Raw genomic sequence first — 18,691 nt, forward strand, 5'->3', positions numbered from 1 at the left:
GTGAAACAAAGAGGACAATCCAACAGCTGGAGCAAAATTCACCGCAGGTTAATAAAGAATCGAAGGCCCAATCTTTCCCAGTCAGAGCCTAATCACACTGTCTCACTTATATGCCTCGCTGTCAGTCACTTACGTACTACTTGTTCTGTACTGCTCAAGGGGCACACAGCTGAGAGACACATCAACGCGGTGACTGAATGTAATAGGAGCGACAGACCGTGAACTCACCTCACTCTCCGCGGTGAAGTGACGAGTGTTGGTCTCCAGCCCCTGAGAGCGAGGAGACAGCGGGTGGGACTGGGCGGCCGACGGCGACGGCTCGAGCTCCTTCTCTCTCATCCCCACGTCCAGAGCCTCCGCTTGTGGCAGCGGCTTCACCTGCCAACAAATGTCACAGGTCAACAACACCGACAACTTGCACGGCGCTCCTCGCGCAGGGGGCAGCATCCCAGAGTGCTTCACAGTGCCGTGAGGAAAGGCACTAAAAAGAACTATTTCTGCCCCATTACATAAAATACATGGTCACATTCCTGACATTTATATAGTGCTTTTGCTGGAGGCAAAAAATATATTATTTAGGTATATTTTGCTGTATTTGAATGTAAGTTGTATAATCTCTCGTCGCTTTTCAAGGCCGAAAAGCCTCAGTTTACAATAATAATAATCCTTGCATTTGACATAGCGCCTTATCACATCGTTGAGACGTCTCACAGGTTGGCAAGTTGACAAGAGCCAAGGTTTGGGGACCTCAGAGTGTTGGGGTAACTACTGGATTCTAACCAGCTGAAACCACAGGGTTGATATTGCTGCCCGGCAAGCTTTCCCGCTGCTTGTCCAGCTGGGACCTCCCTACCCGCTAGGGCTTGCAGGGTTAACCGGAGCTGAGTGGGAGGATTCCTTGCCTCCAGTGACTGGTCTGAACTTAACTGATTTGTAACATAGCCCAGCACCCCACTTGCCTTGTTTATTGCGGCCTCACACTGCTTTGACATATAGTGAGCAGTAAATCAACTCACACCCCTAGGTCTCTTTCAGTTTCCGCCTTGGCAGGTTCCATCCCATTCACAGAGTATATGTGCCTCTTATTCTTACCTTCTATACACAAAACCGTACATTTTTTTATCTGTATAAAGTCCTAACAGTAATGCCTAAAGATCCTCTTTGCCTCCAAAAACAATCACAATACGTTTTGCTCACAAAATATACAGTCAATTTACTTTATAGTATATCCTGTGAAGCTTTGAGACCTCTCGAAGACGTGATAAGGCGCTGTATCAAATGTGAGGATTATTATTATTAGTTTACCCTATGTAGCGTTTTGAGACGTTCTCCTGACATGAGAGGTTTTGTATCAAATGTAAGGATAATTATTATTAATGATGATGATTATTATCTCACCCATCGCCAGTATTTATTATAAATACTGCATTTCTCAAATCTAAGGTGTGGGATTTTTAACTAAAAATTACCTCCACAAAGAGAGGGCCCCTTACAATCAATAACACCTTAGATTTGCAGTAACATTTCCTTTCTTTTCGGATTGGGTCATGGGATCTCAGGCACAGACAGGACCTTGTTTGAACGCCTTATCCGAAGGACTTTCAAAGTCTTTATATCAAGGCGCTATATCAAATGGTGAGCAAATGAATGATAATAAAGGGAAAAGTGAAGTTATTTACAATCCAGAGAGAGCTGCCTCCTGTGGAGAGCAGGTACCTTTGGCCTTAGCTTGTGGGCCCTTTGCTAAAGTAAAGCAGGTTTGTGGTTTCGCCAAAGGAAAACTGGCCAGGTTTTATACTCGCGTCCTGTTCATCTGGAGAGTTTCACACCTCGAGCTCAGAGGCTCGGTCAGGGCTGGCCATTAAATCACTTTTAATAAGGGATTAAAAAAAACACTTTCAAACTGTAATTGCTCCGTAAGCATTTCCTGACAGAATCAATGCCAACAATGGAACTGACCACTGAGTTCCTGGTGCACCCCAGTGTCTGCAAACACAATATACATTGATGAGCACCTTTCACATTGGTACCTTAGCCTAAACTGGAAGGTGGTGGGGGGTGGGGGGGCGTAGGAGGGAGTTGCTGCTTCTCCTCACTCAGCTTCTGAAAACAATCCCTACTTTGTTCGGGTGGTGCACCCAGTTCAGACACACAAACAGAGACACAGACGCACAGACAGACACCGAGCAGATTTGATTGGACTTGTTGCTAAAGCGCACTACTCCGGGTGAGTTACTCTGACGGCTGCTCTGGCTCTCTGTCTCTGTCTGTCTGTCTGATCTGCAGACACACACGCTTCTCAACATCATAATGCTGATCCACACACTTGATATAATACCTTTCGCCTCAGGAACAAGCCTGCGAGTGGATTTAATTCACTTTACAGTGTATTCTCTGAAACGCTTTGAGACGTCGCGAAGACGTGACAAGACGCTATATCAAATAACAGGGATTATTATTATTGGTATTGTTGTTATTGTTCTTGTGGTTGTCAGGTAATGCCTTTCACAGGTTAAAGAATAAGCTGGACATTGCTGAATGGCGGAGGCAGAAACAAGCACAGACGCGCTGTTTCGATTACACGGGTCTCACTTTGGAACAACTAAAATACAAATTGAACGCAAGAGCGAACATTCTTTCCAAACGATTTCATCCGCAGTTTGTGATTACTTTAATTAACTGCCCAGCGCAGTGAACATCACCGCAAAAATAAGGGACAGTTACCAGAGTAACCAGAGCTGACTTTTTCAGTCAGTAAACTCATTGCTTTTTTTTGTGCACGCCTTAAACTCTTTAATTTAATTCAATTCCCTGGCAGGCAACTTCCCTTACTCCACACGCACACGTACACACACACACTGACGCCTCTATTTACCAGCAGTAAGTAGGAACCCGATTGTTAGTCGATGGCAGATGGTTTTCCAGGGGTAATAAACCCTTCAAAAATATAATAATTTGGTCACTCAATCCACCACTGTTTGTGTGGACGCTGCTGTGCGCAATCGGCTGCCGCGTTTCACCCACAAAATATACAGTCAATTCACTTTACAGTATATCCTGTGAAGCGCTTTGAGACGTCTGCGAGACGTAATAAGGCGCTGTGTCAAATGCAAGGATTATTATTAATAATTATTACCAATAGCTAGCATAGCGCCAGGGAGTGGCTTCACATAGGGTAGTGGATTTGCCCCCAGATTCACCCACTGCTTGTTGTGTCTCTTTTTTTTGTTAACGGGGCAATCTGCCGTCAGTACAGATTAGTTGCCACCTTTGCTTCAGTAACAACATTCACTTCACTTCTGGCTAAATGACATGTTGCAGAGGGCTTGGCTTGGAGCTGTGTTTATTGTGACTTGAAAGGCACATTACCAGTATTTATTCGCACTATCACTCGGTACCGTTCACTACCCTCTCCCAGGGTCCACCTTGTCTGACCTGGCATCACTCTTCACATTGTTAAGGGGCTGAATTCCCTGTGGATGAAGTGTGACATTCCTTCCCCCCACCACCACCACCACCTCATTCAAATCTCACAAGACAGCAAGTGCTGGCTCCGCTGTTCATTTTGCCAATGCTTCTCCTTCAATTCTGAAGTCCCTGCAGCTCAGTGGTTAGACCACTCGCCTCACAAGCGAGAGGACCTGGGTTCGATTCCCGGGCAGACAGGGCGAAACATTGGGCAAATTTCCTTACTCCGCACACACGCCTCTGTTTACTTAGCAGCGAATAGGAACCTGGTTGTTAGTCGATTGGTAATCGCTTTCTGGGGTTAATAATCCTTTGGAAATATTTTTTTTTTAAATAATAATAATCATAATGTGGTCACTCAATCCACAACTGTTTGTGGGGACATTACTGTGCGCAATTGGCTGCCATGTTTCGCCTACAAAACACACAGTCAATTCACTTTACAGTATATCCTGTGAAGCGCTTTGCGACGTCTCAACACAGTGATAAGGTGCTGTATCAAGTACAAGGATTATTATTATTTATTATAAGGATTATTAATTTTAACAACTTGAAATTAATTTTCAGAATTTCAGATTTCATTTCCTACCATTAAATGAAAAGAATGTTTTCAGTTTATTATTCTTCCACAAAGGGATACTTTACGATGTTTCATCATTCATTTTTTAGTGTTTCTGCCCTGTGTCCCGGCCAACACTCCTCCAAATAAAATCAGTCACTCACTTCATGCCTTGCTTGCTGTGTGCAAATTGGTTGCTGCATTTGCCGAGAATATACACAATCAGGTACACTTGACAGCAATTTCCTTTGCGACATTTTGACGTCATAGATGCTCGAACAAAAGCGAGATTATTTTAACTAGAATAATAATGATCCTTGCACTTCATACAGCATCTTATCATGTTGTTGAGACTGTGCGTATTCTGTAGGCAAATGTAAAGACCAGTTTGCACAAAGTTATGTCCCCCCAAACAGCCATGAAAAGACCGATCAATTTTATCTGATGGTATTGTTGGCCAGGAGAGTGGAAAAATGTTCCATTCACTTTTCAATAATATCATGGGATCTTTAACGTCCATCTAAACGGTAGACAGGACCTTGGTTTAACATTCATCTGAAAGACGCCAATTCCAACAACGCAGCTCAAAGTCTGGATGTGGGGCTTGAACCCAGAATCTTCTGACTCAGAAGTGAGAGTGCTTCCAACTGAGCCAGGCTGACACCAAAATAACAGGAAGGAATCATGAAAACAACAACAAATTACATTTGTATAGCACCTTTCACGTCAGGAGAACATGCCAAGGCGCTGGACAGCCAAGGATTTGCACCTTGCAAAGCCTCAAGCTTCCCCCCAGTTTCTCTCTTACACACTCTATTACTTTGCTGAAACTAATACAACAACAACAACTTGCATTTATATAGCGCCTTCATGTGGGGGAGCCACCCAGAGTGCTGAATAAACATTCAACATTGGGAAGACTCTACAAACCAATACTAAACCAGCCTCAAACCCAAATTATCCCACTGGAAAGAAAATTGCCAGCATAGTTATTTTGCTCCCCACCCGTATCATCTCAGGCCAAGTTTGACAACATCCCTGATGGACGTCAATCCCTAACTTGCAGAACAATAACAACGCCATCATTCAGTCAGTCAAAAAAGATCATCGGCGGCATAAACACTGGACGCTTGCCAGTACATCTTAAAATAAACATAATTCAAAATTAATATCCCCGCTTTCCAGCCAGTTAAGAGACTAAAAGACAGGCTCAGGAGCGAGCAAAATGTTTCTTACATGAGCCAGAGGCTTGACTTGTACGCTGACAATCGGTCGATACTGGTGGAAATCAGTCTGGATCAGACAAACCTTCTTCTCCATCTTCCTACACCACAGTCTCTCATCCTGCCATCATTCAGGCACATACAGGAAGCATGTGAGCCCAAGAATGCTGTTACCTGACCTTTTCATAAGTACTGAGAGAGCGAGTGAGAGAGCGAGAGAGAGACAGAGAGAGGGAGGGAGAGGGGAGGGGAGAAATGCTTAAAAAATTAAAGCTTTAGTCAAGCCCCAGAGCCAGAGGGTGTTGAGAAAAGCTTCCCTAAGCTTCACACTTAAAGAAACTCAGGCTGCGAGGAGCCAGCCCAACCCAGCTCAGCCCTTCATTGAGCTTCTTATCTGATCAATAAATATCAGCTGTGTGCATGCATTACTGTACTGAATGAATGGGGGCTGTGACAGAAAGGGCTCGGCAGTGAATCACAGGCTGGCTCTCACTGAGCCTGGAACAGTCAGCGCTCATATTTTACACTCCGTGGCACTGAAAGGGTTAAAAAAAAGCAAGATTGAGTAAAGAAGCCGATTTGCCAAGGTTTCCTCCTCTGAGCAGCAACAGGTCTGAGCTCATCACCCAAAGCCCACGGTAAACACCAAACAAAAAAACACCCGAATAATAAAAATGGTAACGAAGAATAGATTTTGCTACCAATCATGGCTTCACACCATCACTGTATGTTATAATAATCCTGGCATTTGACACAGCGCCTCATCACATCTCCGAGACGTCTCAAAGCGCTTCACAGGATACACTGTAAAGTGAATCGACCGGGTATTTTGTGGGTGAAGCGCGGCAGCCATATTCTGTGAAGCGCATTGAAACGTCTCGAAGACGTGATAAGGCGCTGCATCAAATGCAAGGATTATGAGAATTATGAGAAGAAACCAGCTTCCAAATTGAGAGCGAATTAAAGGATCTTCCTCAGTATTGTACAATCGTGAAGTTTAAGCCACAATAATTTTCCAGGCTGAAACTTGGTGGAATTTGAGAACTTTTTGAGTTCAGGCTGAAGTACAGTTCAGGCTTTGAGTGTTGCTATCTAAACAGCCCAGAGGCAAAACCCTTCCTTTTGTTTGTTTTCGTAGCCACCTCTGTCTTGGGAGGTGAAGGATTGAAGGAGATATTTTTGGCTTTAGTCTTGAGGAGAGGCTGGGGGTGAGGAGGTGGCGGGTGGGGGGTGGACTGAGCTTCAGATTCTTCCAGCTGGAATTCTATGTGTATTTTTTTTTAAACTCAATGGGCCCCTCCAGTTAAACTGGACAGATAGCTTTTAGACACTTGCATGTTTATACAGTGCACACACACACACTCGCACATTCACACACTTACACTGGAGCACAAGAACATGGCTTAAAATCAGCTCTGTTCTGTACAGAGGAACACTTTTACAGGTATCAAACCAGATGTGCTAAAGTCCACTAGTCAGAGCGCAGTCTAATGTCATGGAATTATTAGGCTGAATTTTGAAGATTGCGGGATTGTTGGAGGATTGGACTTTGACTGGGACAATAAACCAAGGTCCTGTCTGCATGTTCGGGTGGACAATACAGATCCCGTGGCACTATTCGGTAAAGAGAAGGGAATTTCTCTCGGTGTTCTGGCCAACAATCCCCTGGACAAAATTGGTCATTCACCTTATGGTTATTTGTGGGATGTTGCTGTGTACAAATGACTGTCACGTTCACCTACAAAAACAGACGATAGACTTGGCGAGACGTTTTGACATTGTAGGCGCTGGACCAAACACAGGGATTATTATTTCGATGTGATGATGGGATGAGTATAAAAATATTTCTTCCTTTACCTCTCTGCTCTGCAGGCATGGACATGCGAGAATGCTGACAAGTTTGTACACTGTTTAATTAGAGATTTGGTTGCAGGATGTGTTTATGAAGAACCGCTGAGCCTGAAGAGAGAGAGAGAGAATACACAGCGAGATTTATTATAGAACAACAACTTGTATATCTTTCGCACCCCTCACACAGGAGAGTATCCCAGAGCAGCAATAATAAGCAGTAATAATCATTACATTTGACAAACTGCTTTGTCACATCGATGGAACGTCTCAAAGCCCTTCACAGAGTTTACTGTGAAGTGTAGTGACTGTATATGTCTTAAGCAAATACAGCAGATGATTTGAGCACAGCAAATTCAGACCCTGTGTCGACAACAACAACTTGCATTTATCCAGCGTCCTTCACCCAGAGTAGCGCCCCAGAGCGCTTCACTTTAGAGTATTCGGACTTGTTTTATTTGTGGGATTGAACAGTTACCAACCATTTGAACTAACACTCAATTAAGCTTCAGTGTTGAGTATCGGATGATCCCTATAGGACCGTTTAATGGAGTTTAATTTGCAAACAGAACCCCTGTCATTTGGAATTGGAATGCCATATTACTCTCAAAGACACGATCAGATATCCGACACTCTGTCACGTACATATTGTACAATACACCACGAAAAAAAAATTGGATCACTCAATCCACGACTGTTTGTGGGACACTACTGTGCGCAATTGGCTGTGACTTTGCGCAGGATATTATATCACAGAAACAGGGCATTTGACTCAACTAGTCCGTGCCTGTGTTTGTACTCGACTTAAACTACCTCCCCCCCCCCCCCACTCACCTCTCCACAGACTCAAGTTCAATGTTGACAGAGCTTCCCTGTGAAATCCGCGATGAGAGAAATGTCTCTGGAATCCAATTGCTGGTTCTCAGTAACACAATTATAAAAAGTACAGAACAGGAGGAGGTCACTGAAGCCTATGCCGTTGCCAACAACTCCACTCAACCCAAATTCCCGGCTCTATTTCCAAACCCTTTTACATTGTTCCTCTTCAAACATTGAACCAATTATCTGGAGCCTCAACAGGCATTTATATCAAAGCATTCCATGTTCTAATAACCCTCTGAGTCAAACCCCCCCCCCCCCCCCCCCACCACCCTCCCCTTACCTCAACCGCTGACAATCCTAAACTTGCGCCCTGGTTACTGGTTCAATACCCGGCTAGATTAACCTTCACTACTTATCCTCTCAGTGTGTGCCATTCAATATGTCGAAGGCATCATCCCTTGTTTGATCCACTGACACAGGCCCTATTTTTCAAGCCTATCGACTTAGCTATATTTATAACAATAATAATAATCCTTACATTTGATAATAATAATAATCCTCTCTCGCCTCCTTCAAGGCACGTCTCAAGACCCTCCTCTTCGACCGCGCCTTCGGTCACCCTCCTACTCTCCCTGCCCTTCACCCCTCCTGGTTCCAACCCCAGCTCGGGACCAAATCTATGCTGACGTGACTTGACCCAGTAAAATGGTGGTCTGCACGTTCCTAGAGCCGGGGTCATCCAACCACCTCTACACTAGGCCTGTGCCAGCCAGCAGATGCCACAATCTTTGCCTGGAATCTTTGTTAGCGTCATGGCTGACAGGAGCTGTCAGCACTGGCTAAGCTTTTGAGCAGTGTAGGGGAACCAGGGCCTTTTTCTATGCTGTAGAGTTCCATGGATTCTTTATTGTGGAGTCCCGTAGGGTAATGGTTAGAGCACTCGCCTCGATAGCGAGAGGACCTGGGTTCGATTCCCGGGCGGTTCAGGGAAAAACCTTAGGCAAGTTTCCTTACTCCACACTCATGCATCTGCTTACCTCGTAGTAAGGAGGAACCCAGTGGTTATTTGATTGGCGGATCGCTTTCTGATGGTAATAATCCCTGCAAAAAAATTTAAAAATTGTGGCTCACTCAATCCACGACCGTTTGCTCGCTGCTGTGCGCAATTAATTGTCTGCCGCGTTTCTCTCACAAAACGCACAGTGAATCCACTTCACAACATATTCTGTGAAGCGCTCAGAAGTAGAAAGTCCCAAGTAAATGAAGGATTCCAGTCCACCTCAATTTCACCTCTTCCCAACCTCCTCCTTTCCCTGTCGTTGCTCAACATTAAAAAGCTTTCTCACAGCTGGAGGGCATTACGTATTGTCTTGCCTTTTCCCACCGAAAAGGCAACGTTTCCTGAAGGTTGTTGGCACACTGTCAGCTGTGACTGTGGGGATAAAACCTAAAGGAGGAAGGAAAAGCCTGTTTCACTGAACACAATCTCCTCTGCTTGTTTGGCAACCTGTGAGATTGTTGTACAGAGATGCTAACCTGCCCCTGCCTCCTCTTCACCTCCAAGCTTCTCATTACTCCCACAGATTAGGGCTGGGCTCCAGTTTCTTTTGAAGAGTTTATCCTGCTCACCCCCTCCCCAAACACAGCCTTGATATTGTCTCATTAAACTTAAGCCACATGTACTACATCATCCACACACAGCCCCACCCACCCCAGGCAGACAGGAGTGATAATCTCATCCTCTGGGAGGTGGGGAGACCAGATGCTGTGGTGGGTGGGTGGGGGTGGGGGTGGGGGGGGGCGGTGGGGTCCTGGCTGACAATCCCCCAAATAAAATCGGTCACTCAATCCACACTGTTTGTGGGACACTGCTGTGCGCAATTGGCTGCCGCGTTTTGCCCACAAATATGCTGTCACTATACTTTACAGTATATCCTGTGAAGTGCTTTGAAATATCTCAAAGGCTCTATCTCAAATTATTAACAATAATAATTCCAGTGGCCAGTCGGGCTGATTGCCGCCGAGTGTTAAAGGGACAGTACCACGATACTCCGCTCAGTGTTGCTGTCTGTCACCGTAGTAACCTGACTAATCTGGCACATCTTGACTGAGCATCAAGGGGTAGGTTCGAGGGGGTCAAAACCTCAAACAAGTTTAATTTCACGTCAAACCTGATTATCAGACTGATTTGCTGAATGCCATGTTTAGACCAGCATTCCTGGTTTTTTTTTGTGTGTTCCTTTGCAAGAGATTCCGTTGTTTAACATTTCTTCCCTCTCTGTATCATCCGAAGCTTCACACTGAGGTTAGACTCTCTGCTAAGTCGGAACCCGCTTGTTAGTCGGTTGGTGGATTGCTTACCGGGTAACATAATCGCTTAAAAAATAAATGATAATAATTTGGTCACTCAGTCTGTGACTGATTGTGGGACGCTGCTGTGCGCAATTGGCTGCCACAAAATATACAGTCACTACACTTTAGAGTATATTCTGTGAAGCGCTTTGAGACGTCTCAACACTGTGATAAGGCGCTGTATCAAATGCCGGAATTATTATTTTTATTATTATTATTATTATCATAACCTGTCAAGCTGCCCAGTAATAAAGGAACACAGATCCCCAGGTTAGATTGCATGCTCAACGGACGCTGGTTCAAGGGAACACAAACCCTCGCTCAAGACAGAACCCGGTGATGGTCACCCGCTGCTTCTCGAGATGCAATTGTAAAGTCAGCCCTTGGAACAACAACAACAACAACAACAAGATTCCATTTATAAAGCGCCTTTCACGTCAGGAGGACGTCCCAAGGCGCTGCACAGTTGGGTCATGACCCGAGCACTGGGGGAAATGGTCAGGGTGAGGGGAGGGAAGGGAGGGAGCGAGGAGGGGGGAAATGGTCAGGGTGAGGGGAGGGAAGGGAGGGAGCGAGGAGGGGGGAAATGGTCAGGGTGAGGGGAGGGAAGGGAGGGAGCGAGGAGGGGGGAAGAGAGTCGAGAGGGGAGCTGAACACTTCAAAAGCTAAAGTAGGTTATTAAGGACACCCAAGAGCTTTGGCTGTGAACCCTCACTTCCCTTCCTCTAGCTGAACTCTTACATTTACTCTATTTGCTGCCGGCCCAGGGGGTGCGGAGCAGAAACAGGTACCCCGACACTCAACTGATAATGGCGACGCTGATGGGATACACAGGGCTCTTCACTGGGAGTGATTTATTGCTGTGAGGGCACAGGTCTTGCCAGAGTGGAGCTTTGTTGACCTGAAGCCAAGGGTATCCCTCTATTACACAGCCTCTTCCCAAACAAGTCTAAAATAACATTTGTAGAAGAAGGCTGTGGTCTTAATGGTTCCTCCACCTCGTAAATCTCTCCCAGCCATCCTTCCCAGTTCAAGTTGTTTGTACTCCGCTTAGCTGGTTGAACTCCAGCAGTTATTCCAACACACACCTTGGGGTCTCACCAACCTGTGCATAATACAGCCTAGATTTCAGTCAGGAAGGTACATCCACCTGAGGAGAGAGCCCACATTCCATTCGGGGAACAGGGACATTTCCATGTGTAAGTGCATATACAGTATATGTGGAAGTCTGTCTGGTTTGGAGACCCCTAAGCATGTGTCAGACACCCTGATGTGAAATTACATTAATTCTACAAGTACATTGTAGATGTATGAAGATGCTTTCAGTAGGAATCACATGGAGCAGATCTGAACCAGTGTGTTTCAACCCTCACATATTCACACCCCTCACAGCAAAAACATCCTCTAAGCACAACCAGCAATGGGTAGTAATTACTGGGTACGTGTTCGAAGAGGAAGAGTGTAAAAGGGTGCGGGAAAGAGCAGGGAATTGGCAATTAGAGGAGATGGTTTCAGCGAGGGACCTGGCAACAGCCTTGGCTCAATGGCCTCCTTCTGCTCTGTAATTTCTATGGTCTGGGAACAGACTGCAGGGAGGTCAAAAGGAAATGGAAGTGAACCAAACGGGTTTTGTCTTTGGAGGTTTTGGCAATAAGTAATTTAATTGGAATAAGGATCCCTCTGGCTTTCACAAGATTGGTTCTAATGAAGAAGGGCCTTCGGCTCCTTCTACAAATCCCACCCGACCATCTTTGACTGTCCGCCCAGCACGAAAGGCACTGTGTAAATATAATTAGTTGTTGTTGTGCTGTCTCAGGGTACTTTATAGTTACAGGGGTAGGACACTGAGCAACTGACACTAGGGAAACGGGGGAGGTGGCCATAGGCTTGCTCACCGAGGTGGGGATCTAAAAACAGAAATAGAGGGGGCGAGATGGAAGGGTGGAGATTGGGAGTTCCAGAGGTTAAGGGCTGGGGGACGTGTAGCAAACTGGGGTTAGCTCAGCGGAGGAGTGAGGTTGGAGTTATAAGGAGGAACCAGGGATTGGATGGAAGGTGATGATCTTAAAAATCGATGTGCTGGGAAACGGGGAGCGTCAAAGGGTAATTATTGTTAAGTGTAGTGACTGTTGGTTTTGTAGGCAAAAGAGAAATAAACACATACATGCATGAACGCATTCACACACACACCACACAGACAGACAGACAGACACATACAGACACACAGAGACACACATACACACAGAGACACACACAGAACAATCCATATTAAGTGAATGAATCATTTTTCATTGGCCAAACACATTACACATGGTATCAATTACAAACCGTATCTAGTCAAATTTATAGAGCCAGCGTTTTAAGAGACTTTAAACCTGAACCAGATGTGGAATGTTTCCTAGTTCAGTCACTGGGCGGAGACAGACTATCCATACTATAAGTTGAAAGCATGTCTCCTCACCTCGAAAGCAATGAACGCCTGCCCTAAACTCCGTTCGAAAAAGTGGCGGAGGAAATATATGGTGAACTGACCGGCTTTTTTGAAACAAAAGCAACTTGCATTTATATAGCGCCTCTCAAGCAGGGAAGTGTCACTGAGCACTTCAATGCTTCCTATCTATGCAAATCCGACCCTCCGACAAAGCAAAAAGTATGTTTTTTTGGTGTGAGAGACTGTTGCCTCCAGCGCAATACTGCAAATTGATGACATTTTGCTTCTCTGATGGAGAGAGAGAAAGGAATTATTAGTCTTAACAGAAACAAAAGGCACACGAGGCTTCAGCCTTGGATGGGTTGCAGGGTATCTTCAGAGAATTTATACATAATAATAATAAACCCAGCATTTGATATAGTGCTTTATCACCTCAGTGAGATGTCTCAAACTGCTGCACAGAATATATTGTAAAGTGAATTGACTTGTGCATTTTGTGGGCAAAACTCAGCAACCAATTTGTGCACAGCAGTCTCACAACCAGCTGTGGCGTTTGCAGGATGGAGCATTGAATAGTTAGTTTGACTGAGCCAGGAAGGCTGCTTGTTTGAGTGGCTTACATTTCCAAACAACCTGGAATTCTTGTCGACAAAGGGTTAACCTACTGAGTGCCACATCTGATTGGATTGTTCTGGTGCTGATATTTACACACTCGGACTATTAAATCCTCAGCACTATTTGGATCATTCTCCTCGGAGGTCCCAAGGATACACCTGCAAACACTCCCTCTCGCTCACTCGCTCGCTTCATCCAAAACCCAGCTGCAAATCTCCTGCAGATCTCCGCAGAGCCCTGCCTGACTGGAACCCCTTCATCTTCCAATGGGAGGAATAATGGCCATGAAAACCCTTCTCCTCCCAGTGTTTATCTTGGGATAGAACGTAAAAGCGGAAAGATCGGAAACCAATCAAGGGAATAGCAAACACTGGTGACAATCACACGGTTACATATGATACGGGCAGCCCTGTAGCCCAGCGGTTACAGCCCTCGCCTCGCAAGCGAGAGGAACCAAGTTCGATTCCCGGGCAGGTTGAACCCTTAGGCAAGTTTCCTTACTCCACACACCTCTGTTTACCCAGCAGTAAGTAGGCTGTCCGTCGATTGGCGGATCGCTTTTCCGGGGGTAATAATCCCTGAACAAAAATAATAATTTGGTCCAAAAGTAATTTGCGCCGAGTGTAGTGACGTTTTGGGGGCTTACGCAGCAATCATTGGTGACGGCAAATCACCACGAGTCAACCACGAAGCAAACGGCCAAATGATGTGGAGATCGTTGTCCAGGCAACCAGGAAAAACTCACCTCGGCTTATTTGACATCCCAATGAGTCCCAGTGCCTTGGGACGTCCTCCTGATGTTAAAAGTTCGATAAATGTCATTTGTTGTTCTGTCGCGGAGACCGTTAACATCCGCCTGAGCCGACAACAAGCGCAGAAACAAGGTGGGGCCTGAGCTGCGATTTACAGTTTGAAATCCATCAACAGAATCCCCACGAAAAATAGAAAGCAAAAAAAAAACAACGTATAACAAAAGCCCAGGGAATGGTTTCTGTGTTTCTGTCACAAACTGATCATTAGAGTCAACGTCAATCAGGGGCCAGAGATTTTCTCTTTTTTTAAAAAAAAATCAAGCAAATGGCAAAGAATCAGGTCAACGTGCTGACGGGTACCATCTGTTGAGGAAGGAGATTTATTAGCGCCCTGTCTGCCAACCATCTGATGGGAAGCTGCTGGAATGCCTGGGAGCTACTTGCACACACCCGGCCCCTCGTCCATCTATCCATCTAAGCGAGTATTGCAGGGCAGCCGTGTGTTGTGGTAAACGACGAGCAATATATCGTACTGGTTTGTGTTTAATGGAACTACAGGCTTGTAAATGACAGAGCAGGGGCTCCTGGCAGGGGAGGGAAGGGGTCATCCCTGTGTTAAGACAGGCTCCTGGGCAACTCTTGCTGTCGGATTACTTGAGGTTGTAGGGTTTAATGGAGAGGTGCCTGGTTTTGTTCTATTGGGGTTGGGCACAACAACAACAACGACGACGACGACCATTTGCATTTATGTAGCGCCCCGCACGCAGGTTAGCTCAGTGTCCAACCCCTTGCCTGTAAAGTGCTCCAAGACACTGCCCCACGTGGAGGCTGCCGGTCCAGGAACAATCCTGATGTAATTACCGTAACTTTTCTGAACAGTAAATTCACCCGAGATCCTGGGAACAAGTCAGTTGATTTGCCACTGTCGAACAGTACAATGTAGGGGGACAGTGACCCCTAGGGGTCACCATAGATAATTATTATATTATAATTAGTATTATTATTATAGATAATTCCATCCGACACAGTTCAAAAGCTCCTGAGCTGACCTTTGGCCGGTGTAGCGTGGAGATGGTGTACAGAGCTTTGCACTGCTATCACATAACCGTAATCCTACTACATGATAGCATTACTATTGTTGTGATAGTGTTGCAATGAGAGCTTTGCCATCATACAACAACAATAATGCCTTTCATAGAGGGAGCACATACACTCCCAATGTCATTGCAATTCAATTCAAATTTAATCAGGTGGACGCGCGGTGTAGGGGAATGTCCACTGGGAGGCGCTGTCAGGAGCCGCTGGAATAAGGCCAGTGATTCACGTATAAAGTCCTCTTCTATTCTCCACGGTAAACGACAATGTTCTTATCGGTTTCGTGCACCTTCACTTCATACAGAAGCCCGACTGGGAGACACTGCTGAAGCCTGTCCCAGATGTACACGGCTATATTCTCTGTGGTGCTAGAGGGAGAGATCAGAGTGGGATTATTACCGCGCCAACAACTGGGTTCCTACTCACTGCTGGTAAACAGAGGCGTGTGGAGTAAGGAAACTTGCCCAACGTTTCTCCCTGCCTGGGAATCAAACCCGGGTCCTCTCGCTTGCGAGGAAAGTGCTCTAACCACCGAGCTACAGGACCCCACAAAACTACAGCAGTTACATCAACACACACTCTGGGGTCCCCAAGACTTGGTTCTGACCAACCAGCACCTAATACTGTCTGGAATCAGGGAAGCAGAGTGCTCGCTTACAGATAGGTAAAGGGAAGTCTGCTCACTAAAACACTTGTTAATCACCTAATGCGCAAAAAAATTAAAGACACGCAAACATGTGTTAAAATGTCAATTTAAGCTAAAAAAAACACTGGACCACAAACTCACCTCACAACGTTGGCAAAGTAGGGGACATCTTTATCCAGGTTTTTATGGTCTAATGGCTTCATGATGGCGTCCTGTTGAAAGATAAAAGCCTACAGTCACCCTGTGCTGGAGATAGCAGCTCCTAATATTTCAACGTCACTGAGATAATGTCCTCTCCTCACTAACAATCAAGCACAAGAACATCACCTGGGGCTTTACTTTTCTTGGAACAGGCAAGCAACAGACCGGCCTAACTAGCTGACCAAGTCCAACAGGCAATGATGACCTGTGGCTCAACTGATGGTCCCAATACTTGGTACATGGAGTGTTGAATGGTTTGGGTATTGTCGTGTCCGGTTACTGGGTTACCAGCTTGTTAGTGTTGCTCGTCAGAACGTTAGTGGACGTGTTTCACTGGGTAACAGTGCAAGAAGCAAATCTTTTGTCTCCCATTTTCTCACCTGAAGGTGCTGCTTGAGATCAGTGAGGTTAATAACCATTCCAGTCTTTGGGTTGACCTGAAAATACATGTAAAATGGTACAAAGGGGCCGAACAGCTGAACAAAATGTTTTATTTCAGACGTCGACTAAACCTGAAACTGCCTTGAGATGCCGCCTGGCGTGAAGGGCGCTATGTAAGTGCAAGATGTTGTTGGTGTTGTAATTGTCCCGCTCGACACACCTACAGGCCCCTCCCCCCCCCGCCCGGTCTCCTCACCCACTAACTCTGACCCCTAACTGTATCAACCTCCCCCGCTGCTCACGTCATCTCGTCATCAATGTCACCCCCACTTTCTGGAACTCCTTCCCTCTCACTCGCCCCCTCTCCTCTGCCCTCTCCCAGCCCACCTCACGACTTACCTTTGTGCCCGAGCTGCCGCCACCTTCCAAACATTCTACATCTCGCGTTAAACACCACAGAGGCTGATAATGCACATAATATTAACAACAAACCGTACAGCATCATACAATCAATGCCAGAGAGACATACCTCCCCACGTACTGTGACCTCCACTGAAATACACAAACAACAGGCACCAAGTTACCACTGACAGAAAATTAAATAGCCAGGTTGTGCGTTTAAGTCTCATGTCGGGTTTGAGGCTGATGCTGTGCGCGCACGTGTGAGTGGGGGGGGGGGGGGGGGGCTGCATCGTTAGTCGATTGGCGATTGCTTTTCAGGGGTAACAAACCCTTAAAAAAAAATAATAATCATTTGGTCACTAAATAAAAGGCTGTTTGTGGGGACGTCGCTGTGCGCAATTCGCTGCCGTGTTTCGCCCACAAAATATACAGTCAATTCACTTTACAGTGTATCCTGTGAAGCGCTGTGAGACATCTCGAAGACGTGATAAGGCGCTCTATCAAATGCGAGGACTATTATTATTAATAATTCCACGGTCTCAGATTTTAATATAAAATGTGCCGATGTGTGTCCCACGTTCACTGACCTTTGTAGTTGTGGCCGTGGCCGTTAGGATTGTTACATTTTCCGAATATCCTCTCGTTCTCCTCCGCACTCAGAGAATCACTGAAAGACAAGTCGATGGTTTACACAACGAGAAAGTTGGACTGTTGCCAGGATCGGATCTCACGGGTTGATGCCCTTCCCTATCCAGTCACGTGTTGTCAGCCAGGTTTCACACACATTACAACCACATTTCTGCAAGATCACAAGCGATACTCTGGTGGATAAGGCCCTTCGACCAGTTTGACCTCTTCTTTCCAGAATATTTACCCACTGTCTTCTGGTTACAGCATCGACCTGCTTCTTAAATGTCTGCCAGTGTCCCGGCCTCAACCAAACCTTCCCGGAAACTTTTAATAATATTAATATAATAACAATAATCCTGGCATTTGATACAGCGCCTTATCACATCTTCGAGACGTCTCAAAGCGCTGCACACAATACATTAAAGTGAATTGACTGTATTGTATATCTTGTGGGTGACAAACAGCAGCCATTTGCGTCCAGCGACGTCCCCACAAACAGCCGTGGATTGGGTGACCGAATGATTATTTTTTCTTGAAGGGATTATGCAGAGTTCTGAATGACCTGCAGTGTGGAGGGAGGGCCGGGAAGGCCGACGAGGAGAGAGTTCCCATAGTCCAGCCTTGAGGTGACAAAGGCGTGGACCAGAGTTTCAGCCGCGTGAGGGGTGAGGGAGTGCCGTAGTCTGGCGATGTTCCGGAGGTGATGGAAGGCGGTGCCGGTTGTAGTGCGGATGTGAGGGAGAAAGCTACACTGCACGTTAGTTACAGGATTATTCGTATCACCGGCGAATGTGCACAGTCTGTGCACTAATCCCCTGACCACACTGTGTGTAACTCTATAATCACAGCTCTGTAACACAGCCCTACAGCACAGCTGTGTGTGTGTGTACAGAGACCATCAGACACACCCCGAGGGGAACAGGATTGTGTTCCTCTCTCTCTGTGTCTCCCTGTGTGGAGCAGTGACAGCACATGCAGGCAGGTCTGTGTCTGTCTGTGTGTCTGTCTGTGTGTGTGTGTGTCTGTGTGTCTGTCTGTGTCTGTGTGTGTCTGGGTGTGTCTGTGTGTCTGTGTGTCTGTCTGTGTCTGTGTGTCTGTCTGTGTCTGTGTGTGTCTGTGTGTGTGTCTGTCTGTCTGGGTGTGTCTGTGTGTGTGTCTGTGTGTGTGTCTCTCTGTGTGTGTGTCTGTGTGTGTGTCTGTCTGTCTGTCTGTGTCTGTCTGTGTCTGTCTGTGTGTCTGTGTGTGTGTCTGTGTGTCTGTGTGTCT

The 18,691-nt window shown here is 46.0% G+C and overlaps 3 protein-coding genes across 4 annotated transcripts in view; 1 reads left to right on the forward strand and 2 right to left on the reverse strand.

Annotated features, from left to right (window-relative positions):
• LOC103175690 (myosin-16) overlaps nucleotides 1–340 on the reverse strand; it is a 36,394-nt gene extending 36,054 nt beyond the window's left edge. Inside the window, exon 1 of the mRNA XM_007888847.2 lies at nucleotides 229–340. Coding sequence (XP_007887038.2) covers nucleotides 229–339 — 111 coding nt within the window. The 5' untranslated portion in view covers nucleotide 340. The remainder of the gene's footprint in view (nucleotides 1–228) is intronic.
• A 14,949-nt stretch (nucleotides 341–15,289) lies between these two features.
• pts (6-pyruvoyltetrahydropterin synthase) overlaps nucleotides 15,290–18,691 on the reverse strand; it is a 5,545-nt gene continuing 2,143 nt past the window's right edge. For both annotated transcript variants that reach the window (XM_042342450.1, XM_042342449.1), the window contains exons 2-6: nucleotides 17,383–17,462; nucleotides 16,923–16,945; nucleotides 16,393–16,449; nucleotides 15,953–16,023; nucleotides 15,290–15,533 (exon numbers count right to left, since the gene is read on the reverse strand). In XM_042342450.1, coding sequence (XP_042198384.1) covers nucleotides 15,410–15,533; nucleotides 15,953–16,023; nucleotides 16,393–16,449; nucleotides 16,923–16,945; nucleotides 17,383–17,462 — 355 coding nt within the window. In that variant the 3' untranslated portion in view covers nucleotides 15,290–15,409. The remainder of the gene's footprint in view (nucleotides 15,534–15,952; nucleotides 16,024–16,392; nucleotides 16,450–16,922; nucleotides 16,946–17,382; nucleotides 17,463–18,691) is intronic.
• The window catches only part of LOC103175688 (recoverin), a 6,491-nt gene continuing 6,135 nt past the window's right edge, over nucleotides 18,336–18,691 (forward strand). The window contains exon 1 of the mRNA XM_007888844.2: nucleotides 18,336–18,407. The gene's annotated coding sequence lies outside the window, so the exon portion shown is untranslated. The remainder of the gene's footprint in view (nucleotides 18,408–18,691) is intronic.

The sequence above is a fragment of the Callorhinchus milii genome, unplaced genomic scaffold, assembly GCF_018977255.1.
Source record: "Callorhinchus milii isolate IMCB2004 unplaced genomic scaffold, IMCB_Cmil_1.0 Scaffold20, whole genome shotgun sequence".
Taxonomy (NCBI): Eukaryota; Metazoa; Chordata; class Chondrichthyes; order Chimaeriformes; family Callorhinchidae; genus Callorhinchus; species Callorhinchus milii.